Here is a 23497-nt window from a genome sequence, read left to right on the forward strand (position 1 = left end):
AATAGCGTTGCGAGCTTGTTTAATTTCTGCCTTATTACATTTCGACAGGTTTTATTATATGTTTTTGTTCACTCTCATTTGACGAAATTGTCATACGTTCGTATCATTGACATGATACATCGCGTCTAGGCTCAACACGACAGTCCTCCGTTATTTTCTCGCGCCATTCTTTATTTCACTCAGCAATTGCTATAATTGCTTCTATATCTATTAAAAGCTTAAAGTCGCAATAATTAATCATAAATTCACGAACATGCGAGTTCTGTTAAGTCCGGTTCTACAATCAGTCGTAGTCAGATGTCGGAACGCAGCCGATGGTTCAATAAGAGAATTTCTTTTTCGAAAAAGAAATTCGACATGCGACTGCGACATATGACTAATTGTACATACCGGCAATGCGGGGTCTACAATGCGAGTCGTGGGTCGTGAGTCGTAGGAAATGGACCAATCACAATCGAATTTGAGAAGAATAATCGATTGTGATTGGTCAATTCTTATGACTCACGACTTTACGACTCGCATTGTAGACCTAGCATAAGGGCCCGGACACACACTTTTTTGTAACAGTAACAGTAAAGTTTCGACCAATCGCGTTGCTTGAATCGGGTACGTACGGCCGTACGTTCCTGAATCGAGCAACGCGCGATTGGTCGAAACTTTACTGTTACTGTTACGAAAAAGTGTGTCCGGGCCCTAATCGACGAAACGAATATAAACGACAATCGCGGCTATCGCATATTTCTCGCATTGTTGCATTACGCGTTATCACTTGTTTCTCGTATTATTGCACATTTTTTGCGTTTTAACGTGCCTTTTGAACATATTTTTTGCGATGTATATTGTCGCACGTCATTGCATAAATAGCATTCCATTAACTCATCGACATCGATTAATTTGTCGAAGAGTAATCGTACGAGTAACATTACGATCGCATGGAGTTTACTTGGCAAAACTGTCGTTTTACGAGACGTCATAAAATATGTTGTACTATTTTCGCGATATGACGTGATCACGAAATATAGCATGATGTGACGTAATATGACGTAAAATGGCCTGATGTATCGCGCGCAGTTTGGAGTATCGTAAAGACTCCCAAGTAAAGTTGCATATAATATCCTCAAATTACTAAAATCTGCTATTGTTCGGTCTGTTCGCAGACTTAACGATTTTTTTTTCATAGCTCGACTGTAAATAACAATCCATACGTATATTTGATTCATTATCGTGCGATAATGCATGCTCGAAATTTTCAAATGCTTCTAGAAAGAACGGCATCGCGTCATCAATCCGCGGCATCCGCGCCAACTTCGTGGCAGTTCGCGCGGTCGAAACGAAACTTGTCGGGTCGCGTACGTGTCTCTCGACGCTCCGCCTTCGTCGTATCTTTCTACCGGTCAAGGTGAATTTTGCGTGCAAATAAGTATCGGGAGTGCCGAATTGAGTGACGGCGATCATTTTGATGTATAAAGCAGCTCGCGGGAACGCGACTCGATACGCATTTCGATACTCGTAACCGGCGTCTATCGCATCGCGTCGGGAACGCCAAACGCCAAACGGCAACGGCGTAAAAATGGCGGAAGCGCGTCCGCTTCGTTTTGCCGACGCGGGCGCTCGGAAATTCGACAGCTTACATTACGCTACCCGTGCCAGAATAATTTCGTGCGCAACTAATCTGTGATCGCGCGATATGTCGGTACATCGGCGCGTCGAGGCCGTCGGAGTCGAATTCGTCGTCGCGGCTCGTCATATTCGATCGTAATCGATACGCGGGAACGCGGGGCCGGCAGGGTATCGCCCGCGCCGCGCCGTTCGAATATATCCGCAAGATGTCGAACGGTCGCGGAGCCGGCTGCCGGAGTAGCCGGAGTAGCCGGACGCTGCCGCCATCTCGTGTGACGTCGGCGCGTCACCAGTATCGCGGGCCTGGCGCCTGGCCGTGCGTGGAAGTTTCGAAAAAGAGGCCCGAGTTCGAATGCACGGCGAGCCGACGAGGTAAAGTGGCCGCCGCGTCGCGTTGCGCCGCGCCGTGCCGTGCCTCGTGTCCCGTACCGTGCGGAATTGACAACGGCGTGCGGGAGTTAACCTGAAAATGGCCGAAACGCGCGACTCCGCGGTAGTGGCAGACACGGTGACCGGTGCCGCGTCCGGGCAACAGCCGACCATCTCGGAATCGGGGGCCCCGAGGGACGAGGACCCGTCCGGCCGTCCTGGTACGTAGGACCACTCTCAAAACGGCGCCCCGCGCGCGCTCCAGTTTTCGCCGAGCCGTTTTATTTAAATACGATTGCGTCGAGCGTGGCCATGCAACAAGTGGCACGAAGGAGCGCTCTTGCATGCCGGACAGGTGTGTAGCGAGATGCCGCGACTCCCCGGGAGCGCGTTTTCTCGTGTCTCGAAAGCTTCGGTCGAAGTTAAGAATGCTAAAATATGCTAAAATATTTTCATGGAGTCAGATTTGACATTTAGACAGAGCTACGACAATGTAGTTTTACTTTGTTAATCAAAGGCCCCCCTGAGCAGTTCGATATGTCACTTATGTAAATAGTTATGCAAACAGGCAATATATCATTATGTAAAGAGGAGGATGTAGGACTAATTTTGATTCTCAATATGATTTTTTATTATTATTTCTTAAAAAGAAAGAAGTTATATTTTTGTAATTGTAATTGTAATCTTCAATCGTTAATTATAAATCATAATAAGTTTGGATTTATTAAATACTGACACTAAATTTAATTTAAAATACATGCGGAAGCAGAAATAATATTCCATGCGGCAATATCTCAAATTTTTCCTGTAATATTTTACATAGTTCACGCCGCACGCTCAAGAACGATAAAAATTGATGAGTCGTGTTATGAAGAGTACTTAGCGACATAGGCATTATTAAAACAGCTGATTTAATCCACTATATTTTACGCATTTAGAAATATTAATCTTAATTAAATTTTTTCAATTCTGTAAAATAATTTCTTAGGAAAAGCGGATGTTGGCACAGATTGCTCTCAAATAAGTGCAAATGAACGGCGCGTTTAGAAGGTATAAACAACTTTCGACTGAACTTTCGACTTGCAATTTTATCCAGTTTTTATTTAACACGTGTTAAACGAGATACAGTCGATAATTACTACAGAATGTTTACTTGCAACATATATGATTATTCAGCAACATTTAGTCGTACGTTTTAATACATTTTCGGTTTTGGAAAAGCTATGAGTTAGTTGTCCAGCGATATCTCTCCGATAGATAAATTTTATTAGTAAATATATTGAATAGCCAGTAGATTGAAGAGTCCATCTGAGTCAGCTTATGACTTTATCAGTGCACGCAACGATTGATCGTAATAGATAAATATTTCAGATGTATATATATCTTGAAAGATATTACCTGATGCACCTTTTCTCAGAAAGTTTATGCTACGTCTGTATATAAATCGTCTTTTATTTTTATTTTTCTCTAATGCTTAATGTTTTATCTTGATCGACGATTAATATTTCTAACCGAGATAAATCAGGTTGCACTTTTTCGTGTTCTATTGATTTGAAATAATTTACGCACTTTTTAAATATTTTGTATTCTATTCGAGATTATTGAATTCTATATTATCCTTCTTTTTTCACTAAGATTCTTCACTAAGAAAAATATTTCTTACGTAGCTCGCGAAATATTCTAAGCGTTCTGGCCTGTCGCAAGCGAATCAGGTAGCAAAGGAAAGAGAGACACATATATATATATATATATATATATATGTATATATGTGTTATAAAAAATAAAATGCAACGAGTTTCTTTCGGCGTTTTATTGCCCTGTTCGTTGCAGTGTCACTTTCCTTTATTTTGGCACTGATATTTTCGCGATTTTTTCAAGTACTGCAAATTATGATTTTTATACGATCCGTACACATATCCTTATTGCAAATTTTGATAATGTTTTATAAATTTTTACTGTTAAAATTATTGCAAATCAAATTTTTCATTAGAAATAAAAATAAAAATTTGCTCCCATATGTAAATTTCAAGCAATTATTGTCATTAGGTACAATTTAAAAAGACGATTTATTCAGATTGTTTTAACTTGACATATGTAAATATACTGTGTATAATAAAATTTTAATTATTGTCACTCTGTGAAACATATATAAAGTTATGCATACGTGGCGGTTGGTATTATCGCGATTGCAGTTGCCTGCTGATATTATGGTAACACGCGTTGCATTAAATACGTTTTATAAAGCAATTCTTGTTTATAAAAAATGTTTTGACTAAAAAAAAATGGGATAATTGCAGATATAAATAATTAAAAAGTTGTACATCATTGTAAAGTTATTAATAATCTTTTGCTTTTGTGATACATACCACTCTCCATAGAGGACACTATATGAAGTTAATTCTCCAGAGAAACTGCACTGATTAGTAACAGTCTATAAATTTGAATAATAACAAACCTGCATAATTTTTGCATTATATTTGAAATATGTGTTACGTATTTATATAATCTTAATTATATTAATGAGAATCACAAGCAAAATTTACATATATAAATTTCTATACCTGATAACTATTAGGTATATTAATTTAGATATGTTAGCGAAAGTAAAAATGTAAAAAAATGACACTTTTTTAATTATAAAAATATACAATTTTTCCATGCTTATTTTCGATCATTTAATATATAGTCATTTAATAAAATACATAGATTTTTATGTCATTAAATTTGCTCACGAAATGTTAATTTTGATACTTAGCGCCTTGTAAGATCTTTTTCTTTAGCTTTAGATTACACGGTAATTAATGCAGAAATCGTATATGTTTTTAGTGGAGGAGAATACAAAGACTGTTGTGAGTGAGGCTGCAGACAAGGAGCAAACCAAGCAAATTAACGGCGATATCGGTGAGTGACGATTTTATATTAACATAACATTATCATTTCCTTTTTAATAATGAAAATATTTTCTATCAACTGTAATTTCGCGTTTTTTTACTGAACCAGACGGTTCGAGATCAAAATATCGGTACAAAAATACAAAAATATTTGTGAAATCACCATCAGAAACACATTCCTAATTAAATCTTTAATTTTGTGTCTATCATTCACTTATTGAACGAATCAATAAGAAGTATATTTGTAGAACGCTCTTTAAATGTACATTTAAACCAGAGCTGGGATTCAGTTGTGCATTTGGGCCGAATTTGTCGACTTTGTGTGGTTTTTGTTTGTAGCTTAAAAATTGCACTCGGTTTTAAAGAAATGTCATATGGTTTTAAAGAAAACGCACGTGCTTTAAAAAAGCGGCATGCGTTTTATATGCGTTTTAAAAAATCACATTTGGTTTAAAGAAAACCGCACGCGTTTTTAAGCGATTCTAAAAAAAAAAAAAAAAAAAAAACACGAAGTCTATAACAAAATCGGTCAGAAATGCGCAATTAAATTCCGGATCTAATTTTAAAAACCTAGTTTCAATCTTTACTAACAAACTATTCACGAGCTTGTGAGAGGAATATTTAAAAGCGAGTTATTTTAAACATTTTTAATCTAGATTTTTAACTTTGCGCTTACTAGAAGAATCTTTGACAAAATCTCTAATGAGAATTTTTATTTTCCACTTTTTACATAACGCACCAATGTTCATGCCATGAAAAGAATATTTGAGATATGTACATTCAAATATTATAGTATTTTAACAATTGAATTGTTCAGCAAGGTGCGTGAAATCAAAGATTTTATCGAAGATTTCTTCAAATATCCTCGACTTTGTCAGAAAATTCGAAATTCAGAATATATAGAACAGCTTGTTATTAATAACGAAATACCTATTTTGCTGAATTCGACTGCGTTGAAAGGGCGTGAGAATATTCAGAGAATTTAGCTTTTGGCGCAATAACTATGTAGGAAAAATCTATTGAAAAGGTACATCACCAATACGCGCGCGCCGTATTCACCCACGTTCGTCATTATTATTCTGACGAAATCCAGCTGTCGCTGACTTTCTTTTTTGCTCCTCTTCGTATGCGTATAAGATCCCATCATAAATTCAAGATCCTTCCGCGTTTTCCATCTCTCGGGTTTCAAAGTGGGTGGGTGAACGGTACGATTCTGATTTTAGTAACTTCGGGGCTACGGCAGTCGATAAGTAATGTCGAGGGTGAAATGCGGGGGCGTCGAAACGGTCGTAAATTACGTCACCGCCCACCGATTACTTCTACCGTTCTGAAAGGACAACCTTGACCCTGATTCGTCTCCTGCAGGCATCCGAAAAGTCCGCGCGCAGCGTACTTAGCGTGTAAAAGACGGCACGTTTCGGCTAAACCGCTAAACCGTAATCGACGCATCGGATTCGCGCTAGAGTAGATTCGCGTGTCGCACGCGATCCTGCACGAGTGAGCAGGAAGTATCGAGCGCGACGCCGATAAGAGGATTGTGCGATATTCCATATGAGAGGACACTGTCGTGACTGCAGTGAGATGAATCTGCATAGTCGATTGAATCCCCCCGGACACTCCAAGTCTTGCGCTATGGCCGCGAATGTAATATGAATGTCTTAATCTTGGAATAATCCGTGTTAGTCTGCTTATATCTATTGTTTGCGATATCCGCATTATTCGGCTGCAAACTAACGTATTTGAGGCAGAGTTAGAAAACGGTTTATCTGTTTCTTCGAGATATATGGCAGAGGTACCGTTAGAAAAACGTATTGCGATTGATATAAAAAGATCGAAGGCAATTGAAATTGGAGTTATGGTATTATCGAGAATATCTTCCGCATTTCCGATACGGCACGATTTCTTTTATCGAGAATCCTTATCTTTGTTAGAATTACAAAATTTGATCGGAATATCAAAGATTTAAGTCCAGCTCGTATCGGAGCGCAAAGTGCGCGAATTCGAAGCACAATTACACGATAGACCGGATTTTTGTTCTCGATAAAAGCAGTTTCAATACTTTTAATACGTTACTTAGGATATACGCAACGTAGGATATAAACTTAGGATATGAACAGTTAACGATTGCGTACACAGTGTATGTACATGAGCGCGCGGGCGGGCAGGCGATATATGCGTATTTCGAAGCCCGGTAGCCGAGCTTAAGCTTGCGCCGTTTGGCCGCCCTCGCTCTTCTTTTCTCCACTTGGTGGGTCGATGCGCTATCTCTCTCCGACTTTCTCTCTCGCTCTCGCCCAACATCGAAGCCTCCCTCTCTCTTCCGCCGGGTTGCTCCCTAGGTTCTCTCTCATCCCCAGTGCGCGCATCGAACCCGTCCTGGACGAAAGTCCTTCCCGCTCCGTCGCACGTAGGACGCACGTTTCCTCATCCCGACGCTCGACGTTCCCGACGTTTGCTTTATTGGATTCGCGATTGTTCTCGCGATCGGTCGTCGTGTTTCCGGTTCCTGTGAGCGTCGTGCGACGATAGAACGTCAGTCACGATCATGCGAGCGATCGCTCGACGTGGGTGGATTTAGGGAGATTAGTTTGGTGCATATTTAATAGTGGTGTTTTCGCGAAGGAAGGAAACGTTCGTGATCGATAAGGTCGATTGAAGGAAACGACGGAACAGGATTCTCGCGGATGCTGCATGTGACGGAGAGCGCGATGGTAACGATGATAGATCGAGAACAATCGCGCTCGGCCACCACCTAAGGATATGGAAGTGGTTGGTAAATATACGATCGCATCTTACCCAAACCGCCAAGAATCTGTGATCGATGTATAAAATCGCGAATTCCGAAAATCGAAGCGTCGATAATCCGCGAGAAATGACATGAAAATTCTTTTCACTTATGTCGCCGCGCACGGTATAGGATCGAGCGTTATGAATTTCAATGAACGAAGTATCTGGAGCAGACTTTACATTCGTATACGTTATTTATAAACTTTAGAAAGAATTGATGAAATTATAATTGTGTTTTGATCCCAGAATTATCGCGGACGTAAAAAGGTTCATTAAAATTGTTGTGAAATCGAGGTTTATATAGAAAATGATCGCATTGTCGATGTGCGCTTATTAAGATGCTTTTGGACACTTTCTATAAACTATATTTTACGTTTGTAACATATTGCTATGCCAGATAATGATTTTTTTGATAACTTATCTCATATGTGATCCGTGCGTGCTATCCGTCAATTTATCTAATGGTTTTTTAAAACTTAACAATTAAAAATAACGACTAGTAAACAAAATTCAGTGTACCATAACCGCGAATTTGGTGCAGACAAGATCGCTGAAAAATAGATAGAAAGCAATTGGTATTGCGGCCGATAAATTGGAATAGTCAATGTTATCGAGAAAGAACAGGACAAAGCCGCGAATTGAAATTAAACGTAGGGAACAATTGGAGATCGCTAATTAACATCGGATTTTCGATTTGTCTGAAGGAGGTTGGCTTCTCTCCGCCAACAAAGGCGCGGTTCAATTTCTCGTTGGACCCTTCCAGTCCGCGAACTATCGATCAACCTGGCGCGCTTTGACGTATAAATAGCGTCGTGTTAATTTTACACATACAGAAACGGTCGACCGTCGACCGCGTTGTGTAGACAGAGTTGGTTTTTATTTAATCAATCAGAATAACGAACGCGATATTTTGACGGCGGCGCATCTTCCCTCTTCAGCCTTCGTTGCGACTTGGAACCATTCGCATCGATTTGTTAAAAGTTTCATCGTCGCTACACGAAAGGCGAGAAGCAAACATGTTTACGGAAAATTAATGGTTCTTATAGAGATAAAATTTCATATTGACATATTAAACTGTCATATTTAAGACGAAATAATAAAATGTTTTTTTCAAAAATATTAAAAAAAGGGTATAAAATTGTTGTTTTTAATAATAACGTGCATAAGAATAATAAATGAGTGATTATTTCGGATTAGATTATTAATAATACTAATTTCACACATTAAATAATGGCAAACGATATAATAAATATTGCGCAAAGGAGCAAAAAATAATAATTTAAGTTATATTTCAATTTGAGCAAAGAAATTGACCATTATTGATGTTTTTTTTGTACGGATTTATAAAATAATTTTAACGATGTCATAATGAATAAATCATTAATAATTTTGCCTCGATATTTTCTGTTTCAATGTCATTTGCACGGCCGGATCTAAAGCTACGCTTTATTTTATGAATATTCATTGACGATATCATTTCAAATAATAATTTGAAATCGAAATTGTGCGCTAATTATATGCATTGGGATTGATTTGCTATCTAGCAATAACACCCAATGACAGCCGTCAAAACCGTCGCGCTTTCAATCGCCGTATAATATGTGCCCGTTCGGTTAGATAATTGTATCGAGGTCAAATGTTGATACAATCGATATATATCGTCTATCGAGTACCGCTTGTTATGGGAACCGTATTCGATTCGTATTGCCACATTTTTCAGAGGTAGGATATTTAGCTTGCAATTTTTCAGCCAAGTACCGTAACGTGTGAAAAGAAAATAAAGGCCGAGAAAAATAGAAAAGGAGATAGATATAGAAGCTCGAAAAATCGAGAAGTTGCCGATCTTAATTGTTAAAATAAATTATAGTCTCAATTCTGCGCATAGGAGAGAAATTTATTGACGCTTCGATTTTTTCCGATACGTGAAAATTTCCCGATACCTTTTCCTTTCCAATTTTTTAAGATGCTGTCGATCCATCGTCGTGCCATCGCCATTGTCGACCGTTTCACAGTGAAACGACGACATTGAAAAGAACGGTACTTACGTCGGAATCCAGTGTCACTGTAACTTGATCAAACGAGACTCGGACAATGAAAGAATCGCATGAGAAATGTACGAACAAACGATTCTGACGGTTGAAAAGATTTGAGGAACGAGAGTGTTAGACTGTGTCATTCGTTACGAATCGGATAAGTTTGTCAGTGTCGTTTAAAGATTCCGCGTGTTTTAGGCTGCGAATTTAAACAAGCCGTTAAGTATTTTCTTCGCAGTATTGTTTGTGTGTGTACGCACGTGAGTGTCGCGCGCTCCGTCTCAGAACGGTAGGGTGGGGTAAGGGCCGATAAGCGTAGCGCGGCGCGCGGCGCGTGGTCGTTTTTTAATTCGTCTTTTGCTCTCGTGTGTGTCTCACCTCGGTGAGCGGTCGCTGCGCCAATCTGTCGCTCTCGGAAGTGGTGAGTTTGTTAGGCCTCGCCGACGACGACGAGGTTCTCGCGGGTACGTCGGAGGAGAGCAGAAAACGCGCCTTGTGGCAGTTTTACTCCACGGGCATGCTTACCCACAGCCACAGTGACGGAGAGTTCCCGATCTATTCGCAAGGTGAGTGCTTAAGATAACTGAACATAGTGCGGGGATATAACAGATGAAATAAGATACAAATGTATAGTGATAAATGTCCGTGCGCGCGCGATGATAGGCGGGAATTGGTTGATAGGTATTTCCTGCGCATTGAAAGTTAAAGTAAACTTTACCTGATTTAAAAAATGAAACGGTCTTTTAATACGAGGTATCGGATGAATACCGGTATAAATAGCAGTGGAATCGATAGTTATAATTGTGCTGCGATCGTTGCGCTTCGTCGACTCGCTGCGTCAACGAAAATCTATATCGTCTAAAAAACTATTTTCTTGCGCAGGTAAATCATACGTACGTCATACCTGCATTTATAGGGCTTACATATTTTTATACGTAGCGGGTGTATAACAACGCGCGCGCCATGTGTGTCTGTGTATTTGTATAGCGATATAATGAGGGGATCGATCCACGTATACGGTACACTGTCCACGCTTTTCGTCGGACGCGAAATTGCCGTCGTCGTTTGTGTTATAATTTTATCGCGAACGATACTAGCTACGACTATCTGGCGTATAATTGATATTAATATTAAAATTATGAATTAATGAGGCAACAATTTATAATTTAAAATATAACAGTGCTCATGAATAATAATAATTCGGAGATAATTGTGCGCGTAAAATTGTAAATATCCATAATTATTATATGGGAAAAATAACAGATACATCGATCGCGTCATACATAACACTTTACGTTATGAGTGTCGGATAAAAGATTTTAATGAATAAACGAATTCTGTTATTTTTTTATTGGAGAGGGATTAATTAAGTAATACCCGTCACGCATTAATTATAGGTACTGAATTACTAGCATATGTCGATTAAGAGCGATAAAGTAATTAGCTAGCACATTGGAAAGTAAAAATTATAAATTTACAATTTATGCGCATTTTAAAATATGTGCACATTTGAAAATATTGATGTGCTTACTCACAATTTCAAAAATAATTTCTACTCTTGGATCACTATTTTTACGTTGTATGGAAAATTGAACGCCTCGATATTTTTAGATATTGTTCTCGTAACAAACACTAGAAAATAATTGAGGATGTTCTGTGTAATCGATAAATGGTATGTTGTATGCGTATATTTGTGGAAAGCTATTGATACCTGATACTTTCAAATATTTTTAATTTAACGTACGCGTATCAGCAGAATACAGAATATAATGTTGGCATATAATATAAAACATTAAAAATACGAATTATTAAAAAATTATGAAAAAGTTGAAAAAAGTTTTCGCGATACAAAGTATAAAGTTTTTTAACGACTTTTTCTATTCGCACGATGTTCTCCGCGCCAGTCCCAAATCGTCAGTCAACCGATAGACAGAACAAATTTTTCAGAAGACGACGACGTATCGCCGTATCGTTTGCAATGCGCGAAAAATATGTATGAGAAAAGTTGCAGATGCCATTGTGGAGCGTAGTTGCATACAGAATCCTCGATAAATCGCGCGCTACACTGCACACTCGGTCAAATCGAAAAGAAAAGCAATTTGCATTTCGTTTTCCATGTCATTTCACCTGCTTCGAGACGCGAGTCTTAATGGCCAGAGCGAATAAGATCGCGTTTCGCTGTTCTCGGTGGGATGTCAATCTCTTTATAAATAAATGCGGCGTGAAAGAGCGGCTAAGAAGTTATGCCCGCACAATTTTTATGTAAAAAATGAAAACGCGTTTGTTATTAGTTTTTACGTCTTCGTCTCTGTTCGTTTGTTTCGATAATTTTACTATTGAGCAAATTTTAACTTAATTTACAATCACACATTGCGGAAATGCTATATTAATAAATTCTGCTAATTGTTATTTCGAATATGAAAAGATTTACGTGGAAAGAATATATATTACATATCTTAAATGAAATAATTACGTCTGGTAGCAGCCGCGTTATCATACTTTCCGTCTCGCGTTTCTTTTTATCACCAAAATAATCTTGAATTGGGGAGACAGTATTTCTGGAATGTAGAGATATCCACTTTGCTGTACCTGCTGCTTTTTTCATTATCTTTCCGGTGATTAGTCATTGGTACTTATGTTAGATGCAGGTAGAAGTGAAAGACGGAGTAAGCAATCGCAAACACGTTTAGGGCATCACCGTCGGGAGTCTTTATTGCACTTCACCATATTCTCACCAACAAAGTTCGGTTGACAAATCACGAGGTCCTGATAAAGAGGCCACTTTGGCCGTCGCTGGCCTCATCGTTCTGATTCGTCGGTAAAAGAACTGCGCGAAGGTTGAGAGATTTGCAGGCATTCATGACGAGCGTATGGGAGAATGTAGAGATGCAAGAAGCCGTACAAATGGACTGCGGTACTTTCTTATTTTTTGCCATAAATCTTCCTCTATTCTACTGGCAACCGTACCACGGAACTATCTTTGGCCGTGAGGGATCGAAAGGTGACGGGAGCATGCGTTTATCATGTCCACGTATTGTAGGTGATTTTTCCTTCGCTTGGCGGAGAAACGATAGTCATTCCGTTTAAGAACGTGATTACGGAAACAAGCTCGCCAATAAAATGATGAGGGTGCGGTGTAATGAGGAATCCCACGAATAAACATCGTGATTCAGTTTACACTGTCTCTGTTTCTATACTTCTCACGCGCGAATGGCTTACATTAACCCTTTCAAGATGATTTTTTTGCTGTTTAAAATTTATATTTCGGGATATCTTTTTTGAAATACAGATATATTGATATAGGTATATAAGTTAAAAATACGTGAAAATAATTTAATATGCGATTTTTTATCTTTATATATAAAAGACATTTTTACTACATAATTTTAACTCCTAAAACTAATCTATCTTGAATCTACTTGATTTACTTAAATTTTTTGTGCAAAGGCATTTTATTGGACGTCAAAGTTTTAATCGTGGACAGTCAACCTTGACGACGTTTTTGCAATAATAACCAACGTTTTCGAAGGAACTGAGGAATATAATTCATTGTCTGCGTTGACTTAATTGAAATCCATCTCGTCGCGTTCTCATTCGCACGGCATAAACGTATCAGCGAGTATTACGGGCTTGCTCGCGCGTCAAGGAACGGCATTAAATCTCACGGTAGGAATTAAATTTTGCGCAGTCTCTTGGTGGACGTCCGTGGAGATGGCGACCAAAATTCGTCTTTGTTATTTCCGTGTCGACGGGAAATTAAGTCAGAACTGTCGGCCTGAGGAATGTGAGATGTCAACATTAATCCAAGTAGAATAAAACGTGTTTGCTGCATGTAGGCACACGTTAAAGGGACAATTGAGAGTAGCACTAAATATATTTTGAGTATTTTGATATTCGCGTGGTTACTCGGTCTAGCGTTTAAATATAAAGGTGTTTTTTGTCAAAATCAATGGTCCATTTAAATTAAACGAATTTTATTGTAGTACGCAAAACGGAAACTTATTTATTTCTCTATCTAATTAAAAAGAATATAGGCGTAGAAAACCGAACTTAAGTTTTCGCTAATTTTTAACCTAAGATAATCTAGAAATTGCACGTATATAAAACATTGATAACATAATTTTCTCGCGCTTTCGGTAATTAATGGTGAATAAATAAAATGGGAACGATGGAGATGTTACTTTATATGCAGTGAGGTAAATGGTGGTAATCTCATGAATCTCGGGAGGAGGAGCGTGCTTAAACGTACGGAGGCATTCGAGCCGCGCCCAAATTAACGAATACCCCGCGAACCATTTGGTCAGCTGGAAAAGAGATTAATTTAATTTGCATTTAATCAGTGTGCAATCTTCTATATGAATATTTATTCCCTCTCTCCGCAATGTTCGCTCACTCTTTCCAGAACAAAACATAGGATTCGTGCTAGTATTCATCGACGTGTGTATTTTGCTGTATTGTCACGTTCCTTGTCGTTCATTTACCTTACCCTTCGCTCCTGATTTTTTATTTGTGTGATTGTAGCCGTGGGGCGCACTATTTTGTATTGCATGATGAGAAAGTGCAATTTGGAACTAGTCAAAGGTGTGCGATTGCGGGTTATTTTGCATGGAATTCCTCTTTTATCGCTGATGCAGTACAGTTTATGCAGTTTTTGTGCGAGCAGAATTATTGTTGTCGCTTGGAACGTTACAATGGTACAAACGATGAAATAATGAATACGTACAATGTAATAAAGTGTGAAAGATAGATGTTTTAATATAATTTTTACTAAAATTAATTATCAATTATCGAAATTTTGTACAATGTAAAAAAGATATTTGTTAATCTCCGCGAGCGTAATAAGCTATAATGATAAAAATCGCGTGACGGTACTCGAACCGCAATTGTTCGCACTTGTTCGCACTTGATATGAAAGAAAAAAAGCGGAACCGCGCCCACTTTGTAGTTGACTACAACTTGTTTTGCGGAACGAGTACTGAGGATAAAAGAAGGCGAGCAACTTCGTCGTTCGCTTCTGTACCGGCCGACTGAGCTTTCGGAAAAGCTCATCCTCTTAGTACTACGTTAAATATTCACGAGAATCTCCATTTAAGCGTTGCGTTACTGAGAGTCGCGAGGTTTCCCGGCGAGTTGGTATATACCCTCTCCGACTTCGTCTGGCAACGTCGTCGTCTCTGGAGAAACGTGCCGCCACCGTTGCCTACACAGCGACTTTAAAGACAAAGGGCTCGTTAAGATTGTCGCGTTCAAAATCAGTACGCGTACGGTTAAAGATGACCGGTTTCATTAATCCACCGTCATTAATTGTCGGATTTATGATTAAGTCTTAAGAAAGATAGTGTTTATCTCTTCGGCATTGTTTTCTGAAATATGAAAACGCAACTCTCAGAGAGCGTTTTTGTAGTGTATAATCTCAGGTTTCTTAAATTTTCAGATAAAATTATATTTTAAATTGTGCTGATAGGATTAGTTAAGATAAAATAAATTAACACTGAAAAAAATTTATATTAATATTGAAACGATATTTATTTTAACTCTTCATGAATTTAATGTCACAAACTTGGATAACATCGCATATGCAAAGTTTATTATGTATATTTTGTTTTTTTCATTTAACTTTACAAAATTTTGTTATCTCGTTGCAATTGGAGTCACAAAATCGTCGAAGTCTTCCGTATCTTCATCGATTTCGTGAGAAGCAATATCCTCCCAATGCTGTTCTTTCAAGCTATCGGTACTTCGGTCGATCCAATCAGCAGGGCGAACTCCAGTGCGGAAATCAGCAAGGCCCACAGAGCTGAGTAGCGTGTTCAGTTGCGACAGACCGCTATAATCCGAGGGCAACGCGTCAATATATCCGTTAGCTATCGACACGTCGTCGTATGGCAGCTCCGGTGAATTAGGCCGGAACTGTTCGAGGTGAACACCATAATCGTTGTAATCGATATATTCCCCGTTTCGTTTTACCGAGATATCCCACGGTCCGTAGAAACTATGTCTTCCGACGTTTTGCCAGACAGTTCTGCGCCCTACATTGCCATTGCAAACGTTCTTGTTAGTTGAGAGATGGAATAATTACTTTTATCCGCGATAATTTACAAATAGTTCTAAATATTTGAAAATATCTTTGTTCTTGGCACTGTGGACAAGTATCCGTCGAATATTACGATTTTTGGAAGGCTATAACGTCAGCATTCCACTTTTAGAATTTTGGATAGTAATTGATAGAATTCTGGCTCTTCTCCAAAGAGTTGTAGAACTCTTGATTCTTTAAGATATCGTTTCAGATATCTAACTCAAAAGTTTACTTACCAAAATTGCTTATAGGTGTTGACGTGACTGCGATCGTTCCTATTAGAGCGAGAACAAAATGAAAACGACTGCGGTGTTCCATTGATAATTGACGCTCTGTTACTTCTCAGTTTACAGCTGACACTGGCCTTTAGTATTTCGCACAATCGCTTATATATACTGCTGCAATGTAGGCAAATGTTTGACCATGTGTTTAGCAGGTGATGGAGTCCTTGCAGCAGTTGTAGCCTTCCGCGGGAACTAATTATTGTTTATCCACTCATTGAAATAACCTCTTAAATAAATTCGGGGGGTGGGGGTGGGATGACGGAGATCTTCAAGATTATTGTAGTTTTAGATATTCGTGAAATGTATCGCCATAGGTATCAAATAATATTATTACTATATTTTATCGTATTTATTTAATAAGGAAATTTGCTTACAATACCAAGAGATATAAAGGAGCCACTTGTATTTTTTGTGACTTGTATTAGGAAAAAAAGAAATTTCTTACATGTTTAAAATAATAAGAAAATAGTAGAAAATAATACATTATATAAACTTTTAAATAATAGATACTATATAAAAGTTATATAAAAGTTAGATACAGCTTGTTAGCTCGAGTTAGTGAAGTTCCCTGGACATTTACGCTTGGATGTTCTAACTGCTTCTTCTTAACGACCCCAGCCGGCACTATTAAAAGAAATAATTTTTCTTCATGTTAGTCGCTTCATAATAGTTGTGTTTAACTTAAATGCTCACTTTTTGTTACTTAAATATATTATCTCTGACATCTTTTTAATTAAACATGTTTGTTTTGCATGTGATGCTCATTGCTCATTACGAGAACTAAAAATAAAATGAACCAGAAGTTTGAGTTCCATAAAAATAAAAATTTTCCACTTGGTGTTTAATGTTTCTTTACAAACATGCGTATAAAATGCTCAACAGAGTATATCTTCCTCTTTAAATAGTAAATTTTGCGGTCACAATGAGTGTTTTTAAGCAAGGAGATTGAATAGAGGATACGTAATCAAAATCTACAAAATTAATTTCAATTATGTTTCTTACCCGACATGAGTATAAGACACAGTAGATGATCTTCGCTTTCCCTCTAAAATTTGACCTCCGTTAACAATGTCATCGTCATTGTCGTCATAGATAGGTCTCCTGTACCAGAAGAATGGAAATCCGTAGTATGCCGTGTCTCTGGCAGCTAATTCTTCTCGACCGCCTGTAAGATGAAGATTACAACATTAACTATGCAGTATCTTAAGTCACATCATTCAGGATGCATTAACACTGAAACAAATTTCTTTACTTAATTTTTTTATACGCTGATATTACACCAATATATTTATATTACTATTGTATCTAAATTTTCATTTAGTAAAAAAATTTCTTTAGAAAGGGAATTAAGTTTTTTAATATATATTATAGTTCTTTCTTTTTATTATAGGGTTAAAATGTATGAAAATATAAATTTTTCTATATATAGAATTATATTAATTTTTACAGTCACAAGATTTCTCTTCGGAAAATGTTCTCAGGAGTATTAGTATGTCATAATCTTCAAACTACAAATTTTGCAAATCTGATTTAAAAATTGTGACTATGATTAGAGTTTGTAAGTAATTGGTAATCGGATAAAGTTGAAGCTAACTTACCATCGTCAAATTGCGGAAGTGGCAGGGCGTTAACGAAGTTAAGCACCGCGAAAACAATTGCGAGGTACGTCGCGAATCTCATTGCGTTGCGCCGGACATAAATCGTACTTAATAAGCGCTGAAGTTCGGTCTGAATTACTGTGCGACATTTTACGTTCTTATATATACTCATCTTACGACTTATTTTGAGCTTCTTATTAAATAATGAGTGACACGTTAATTTGGAGACGTGACTCGAATGACTAATCTCGCTAATAAAGTCAGCAAACGGTAGCGTTCTGGTTGGCGAATTGTTTGTTACGCATAGCCTGAACACTTCGAAAAGAATTTCGCACATCTTTGTTTTCAAACGAACTGCCAACGATGACTTCACTCTTATTCAGATGTTTTTCTACGTTTAAATAAATCACAATCGCGATAGGGAACCAAAGCGTAATTTTCCATCGTGCTTTTTTATTTATTCGCGATGTGGGATATACACGATGTTTGAAAGTGATACTCTTTCAATGGGTTGGTAGCTGAAATGCGCAATTGGGACCTATGTAAATTATGAATGCTTTTTTTATCGACGCTTACATAATTTCCCAGGAGAGTCGATGCCGCGCGGGTCGCGCGGTATAGAACGCCTGCCTGTGTCGACGTTTCTCGTGTATTTGCGCGATCGGATGCGAAATCCTTTATCGATCGTCTCGCCCTTCTGAAACAACATCGCTGTCGTTTAAAGTACTCCGCTGAATGCGAGAACCCTAGGACTCTCGAATAACAGTCATTCGATCGGATTTACCAGACTTAACAAGAGCACTGTCCGCGGCGAAATAAGCGTCTTGTCAAGTTCTGTCCATAAGCGCGTGTCGCTCTTTGTATATTTAATTGACACGGTACTAGCTGTGTACACGTTATTACGTTCGCAGATGAATCATTACGAGCTTGTCTAATTTATGTTCGTTACCAAGCCGTAAAGCGACTTTAGTCCCGTTCGCTTTTAAAGCCTGACGTTTATTCCTCACGGACTGGAAACGTATAGGATTAATGTCTGATCTCAGCGGTTCGATGAAAGTCTCGAGGGAAGCGATCAAAGATGATCTATCACTCTGTTGAAAAGTGAGATGTATCATTAGGAGTTCTTCTTCGATTTAGTCCTGTTATCGATACGAACAATTCTATTGACGATTACCATTAAGCGATTACGGTTTCTGCACTAACGATAAGTTGAAAAAGCAGAATGTTATCGATACGATTGGTATCGTTTATGTCATTTATTAAATGGATGGATCATTTTTTAAATAAAAAGTTATATTTTTTGTTTGCTAAAGATTTAAAATATTATATTAATATTTAAAAAGAAATTGAATATTTTGTTTTGTGAACTTAAACAATAATTCGTGAAAGTGCAATGTATGTACGCGGATTAAAAGTCTGTGTAATTTAATTATTATTATCTCAATATGAATAAAAGAATAATTATTCTAATGCAGCATTTTATATCACTGTCTAGATAGAAGTCTTATTTTCAGTAACTTTTCTGATATACAAGTGTAAATTTTTTTTAAGCCACACTACACGTAGCTTTTTTATTTATGCTAGAAAAGATTATTGTGCGTTGCGACGACAGAGACGTCCTGTTACCACAAATTTTCCTTTATCTTCGCGATTTTATATCACTCATATATTAAATATGAATATTATATGTCAATATTTTTTCCAAAAATTACAGTCTATATTACCATTGCATAATTTATAAAATAATAAAAATAGTATATAATATTTTCCTATGTATCGACAACGATATTATAACTGTAACATAATCTGTAATGTTTTAATGAATTTAATTGCCACATCGAAACATCGATAATCTCGAGGATTATCGAATTAAGGATAAACTTTTCGATAAAAGTAATTTTATCAAAATTAGAAGCAATAATTTATACTAATGACACATTGTTAGTGAAGTTTATTCTATTATATAATAATAACAGAATTCTAAATTTAAAATGTTTGTAATTGGAATAATGATTTCCTATTTTTTCTCACTGTGTCTTGAAGAAAAAAGCTGCTTTAAACATGGGTTAAACTAGTTATTGTATTTGCTGAAATTTGATTAGTTCGAAATTTGATAAAATAACTTAACTTTTTGCCTTTGAATGACATGTTTTAATATATTCACTCCTACACTATCTACATATCTTCTAAAATCGCCGATCTATTTTAGCGACGGATTGAAAATTCTTTCAAGGCCATTTTCTTCGCCACTGAACTTGGAGAATGACGCTTGGCATCTCGATATTTCGAAAATTTTTTCCAGCTCGTGGATACAAAAAGAGGGATCCTTTTCCTCAGTGTCCGTAAAAAAATACTCACGTCATGAGATTCTCGATGGCGACCAAGGCGCTTGACGCTTCGTCGATCGATTATCGTTATTAGGTTACCGCTAACTAACGCTTTGAAGTAAACTGTGCGGCCGTGCGTCTTTACTTCTCACAAAGAATGTCAAGAAATACTTACTTCTATGAGATTTTTTCCAATCATCACGTCGCAAACAATATACGATGCGAAACGACGCGATATCGAGAGCTCCGTCGCATTGATAAATGTTTGTCGAAGTACGTGGAGACGGATAATGCATCGTCACGTACCGTGAATGAACAAACGTTCATTGAATAGTTAAGATCTCGTGACGCGTTTCCGATTGCAGAATACATTGCGTTTCGCTTGTTTTCGCTTGCTTTTGTTTTATCGAGCTACAGTGGTTACTCATTCCTTTTTCGTCTCGAACGTTGCCAACGTTTAACGGTATTTTTGCTGTATATTTAATATTAAAACCGGAATGCGCTTTGACAGCATTTGTTACTTAATTTTAAATTTACAATTAACTTTTCGCATAGTTTTGCACAAATAGAAAATTGTTATAGAGAAAATGTCTATTTTTAACGTATTTATTATTTAAAAGCAAGTTTTAAGTTTCCATCGTTGACGTGGACAAGATTACATATATATTTTATAAATATAAGCAGTATATGTTATATCTTTTACTTATATAAGCAATATCTTTACACGTCTTTTCCTAAATATATCACAATACAAGCTTCTTTAATTTTACAAATATTTAAGATAATTTTATGGATCGCTTAAAAAAGGAAGAGACGAATGATAGAGAGTCCAGCGATAAGCTTTACTGCAGAAAGTCACGGATCATTGATCCCATAGAGAGGTGATCCTTTATACCTTGCGAGTGCTCGACAAGATATATCACTGTTATCCAATAATTCCTTTGTCGACGAGCAGGAATCGCACACTTCCTCTCTCAATCTTCCGTTTCTCATAGGGTCCAAGATCTTCTTCTGTTTTCGAGTTTTAGCGTAGTCCGATCACGTAGCGCGTTTTCCGGGTTCTCTTCTGTCGGTGAAGCACTTCGAAGATTCGCTCGAGGTCTCGGGTGGTTCAACCAGTAATACTCTACCGTGACGTCCTGATGAAGGTGATTTGCTAACGAGGTGAATCACTTGGTTGACGATGGTCATAACGAAGAATAGTGAGTCGTTAAAAGAATCAGCGTGTGCTGTGACAATGAAGACATCGATTTCAATCGATAGTTTTACTGCGGAAGAATGTAGTAGCCGAAAGGATTAAATAATATAGCGTTAATAATCGATATTGAACGAAGCATATAAATAATGTCTCTTTTGACTTTACTGACGATTAGATTTAATCAGTTAATCGAAAGTAAGTGTCTATACTCCAGTAAGTGTCCTTTTGGCATCGATCTTGGCGATAAATATATTCATCCCCATCCAAGGATGACCATCGACCAGATATCCCATGACCTTCTTCCTTGGCTCTGCTCTGATGGCGGATGCCACTACGCGGACTACGCTATTTGCGTCATGTAATGCGGCTGTAGACGATCGCGAACTATTCTTAGGGTCGATCGCGATGATTGGACGACATTCGTTCGGAGAGCATCGAGGCACGACGCCGCCGTTGGCCGTTGGCGCACAATCCGATCATTCGCCGGTTGGCTGATCACAGAAAGAGAGAGAGAGAGCAGCTTTCCCTCTCTCGTGAAGGGAATAGTTCACCGCGTTTTATCATCGATAAGCGAGTGTTGCACGTTGCGCGTTGGTATTGGTGTGCTACCTGAAACGACGGAAGCCTAGCAAGGTGTGGTGCCGTCAGCACGTTTCAGTCCGATGTAAACACGAAGCCCAGGTCGGGCTCCAGTGCACCTAACACCGTCGACGAGAACGGCCACGCGCGATTTTCAGAGTGACCCTTTCGTCACGCGATATACGGCTCGCCGAGTTCGCCGAGCGTTATTAACGATCGCGCGAAAGGATTCGCGGTTTCGAATTTTTAATCCGATAAATCGTGTTTCGAACTAACGACTATCGTGCGAATTTTGTACGATTGGAAGCCGGACGAGTTGAGATTCTTGTCATCGTTTGCATATCAGTGCTACAGTGTAGTGATATTTAGGATCTCGGAATTTCACGAGTTAATATGCTCTCGTAGTTAACAAACTTTAGTAGTTAGCTGACGGATATGGGCACATGAAACTCGCGAGATTTAAAATTGACTTTGTAAATATCGCCGGACACTTGAAAATATTCTTAATAATGAATTTCTGACCATTTACAAGTTACTAGTGAGGCGAATTGTGCAAACAAATAAACTTTTAAAATTTTACGAGAGGGACTTATTTTTAAATAGACTTTTACATAATTGATAATATATAATTCTTTTTTTAATTTAATTGCCCTAATATAATATTATTTTTATATAATCGACGCTTATTACGAATCTAATGTATAATAAGTGAAACTTCGTGTTAAGTGCACATTGAACCTATTTAAGCGAATCGTTTGTCAACGTGAGTGTGACACACAAACTGATTAGATAAGATTATCATTCCTGTCGAGAACGATCTTGCGCGATATATACAAGTTGTCGAAATGGCAAATATTAGCGCTGAGAAAACGCCCAATGGATCGTCAATACGTTAGCTATTTGCCATAAACTGTTCTGTACCATTAAAGTATTTGTAACTACATTAAAATATTCGATCGTGATAGGATAGGTATATTTTTCCATGGCATGTGTCGATATTCAACAGACGATATAATGGTGTAGTGAAAATAACTTAAATAATCGAAATTATTGAGCTAGTGACTTTGGTTTTTATAAATTTTTTTTTATGTCGACGATACGAATTTTGTAACGGCTACTCAGTCTGTTGGAAGAGCCTGTGTCAATAGATTTCTTAATAGGAAATGTAATTTATCTTGAAGGAGAGTTGTTGCATATTCGTTCGTCTGATTTAATCTGCACATAAACGTTGTTGAAGATACTGCAATTTTAAATTCGCATAATTTTATTAAATCCATTAAAACTTAAAATGCTATTACTCCGATACGTATTTTCGAAGCGAACGAACTTACAAATTGATAAAACACGGCCGCAACCGTTTGTAATTAAAGAAACATTCTACTGACGAGTTGCTCGTGTAAATACCCCTGCGGTCGCGCCCAGTGTCCGTCCGGTCTGCGGAGGGTGTGTCTTTCATGTGCAGGCTAGTCATTAACCACGACTGAGGGGACACATTTCGCGCTGTCCGAGAGGGATAAAGTTAACTTCACATTTTGCTAGCAAAGTAATGGCAGCCGTGCACGATACATACGAACGTGCTTGTCTTGTCTTCGGATGATAAAACCGCTTAAAAGTTTTTCTCTGTTCCTGAAAAACTATTTACATAAATACGAGAAATAAAATATAAATGTAACTGGATATAATTTAAATAATAAATTTAACCAATACAATTAATAAATTGAGAAGATTTTTTAAA

At 37.7% G+C, this 23497-nt stretch overlaps 3 protein-coding genes across 4 annotated transcripts in view; 1 reads left to right on the top strand and 2 right to left on the bottom strand.

Moving 5' to 3' along the window:
* Positions 1-1032: 1032 nt before the first annotated feature.
* LOC139821224 (phosphatase and actin regulator 2) overlaps positions 1033-23497 on the top strand; it is a 211398-nt gene continuing 188933 nt past the window's right edge. The window contains exons 1-2 of one of the 2 annotated variants that reach the window (XM_071792147.1): positions 1033-2210; positions 4816-4890. In XM_071792147.1, the coding sequence (XP_071648248.1) occupies positions 2090-2210; positions 4816-4890 (196 nt within the window). In that variant the 5' untranslated portion in view covers positions 1033-2089. Of the gene's footprint in view, positions 2211-4815; positions 4891-21876; positions 22526-23497 lie in introns of those variants that run through there. The other variant, XM_071792150.1, reaches the window with a different exon arrangement.
* LOC139820614 (uncharacterized) lies at positions 15230-16198 on the bottom strand. The gene is made up of 2 exons (XM_071791005.1): positions 16013-16198; positions 15230-15729 (listed from the first exon to the last, which is right to left on the bottom strand). Exons 1-2 carry the CDS (start codon positions 16092-16094, stop codon positions 15332-15334), a joined length of 480 nt encoding a protein of 159 aa, XP_071647106.1. The 5' UTR covers positions 16095-16198; the 3' UTR covers positions 15230-15331.
* Positions 16404-17809, bottom strand: LOC139820477 (uncharacterized). Its single transcript, XM_071790788.1, has 3 exons — positions 17659-17809; positions 17063-17225; positions 16404-16684 (listed from the first exon to the last, which is right to left on the bottom strand). Exons 1-3 carry the CDS (start codon positions 17738-17740, stop codon positions 16666-16668), a joined length of 264 nt encoding a protein of 87 aa, XP_071646889.1. The 5' UTR covers positions 17741-17809; the 3' UTR covers positions 16404-16665.

Source organism: Temnothorax longispinosus, chromosome 10 (genome assembly GCF_030848805.1).
Source record: "Temnothorax longispinosus isolate EJ_2023e chromosome 10, Tlon_JGU_v1, whole genome shotgun sequence".
Taxonomy (NCBI): domain Eukaryota; kingdom Metazoa; phylum Arthropoda; class Insecta; order Hymenoptera; family Formicidae; genus Temnothorax; species Temnothorax longispinosus.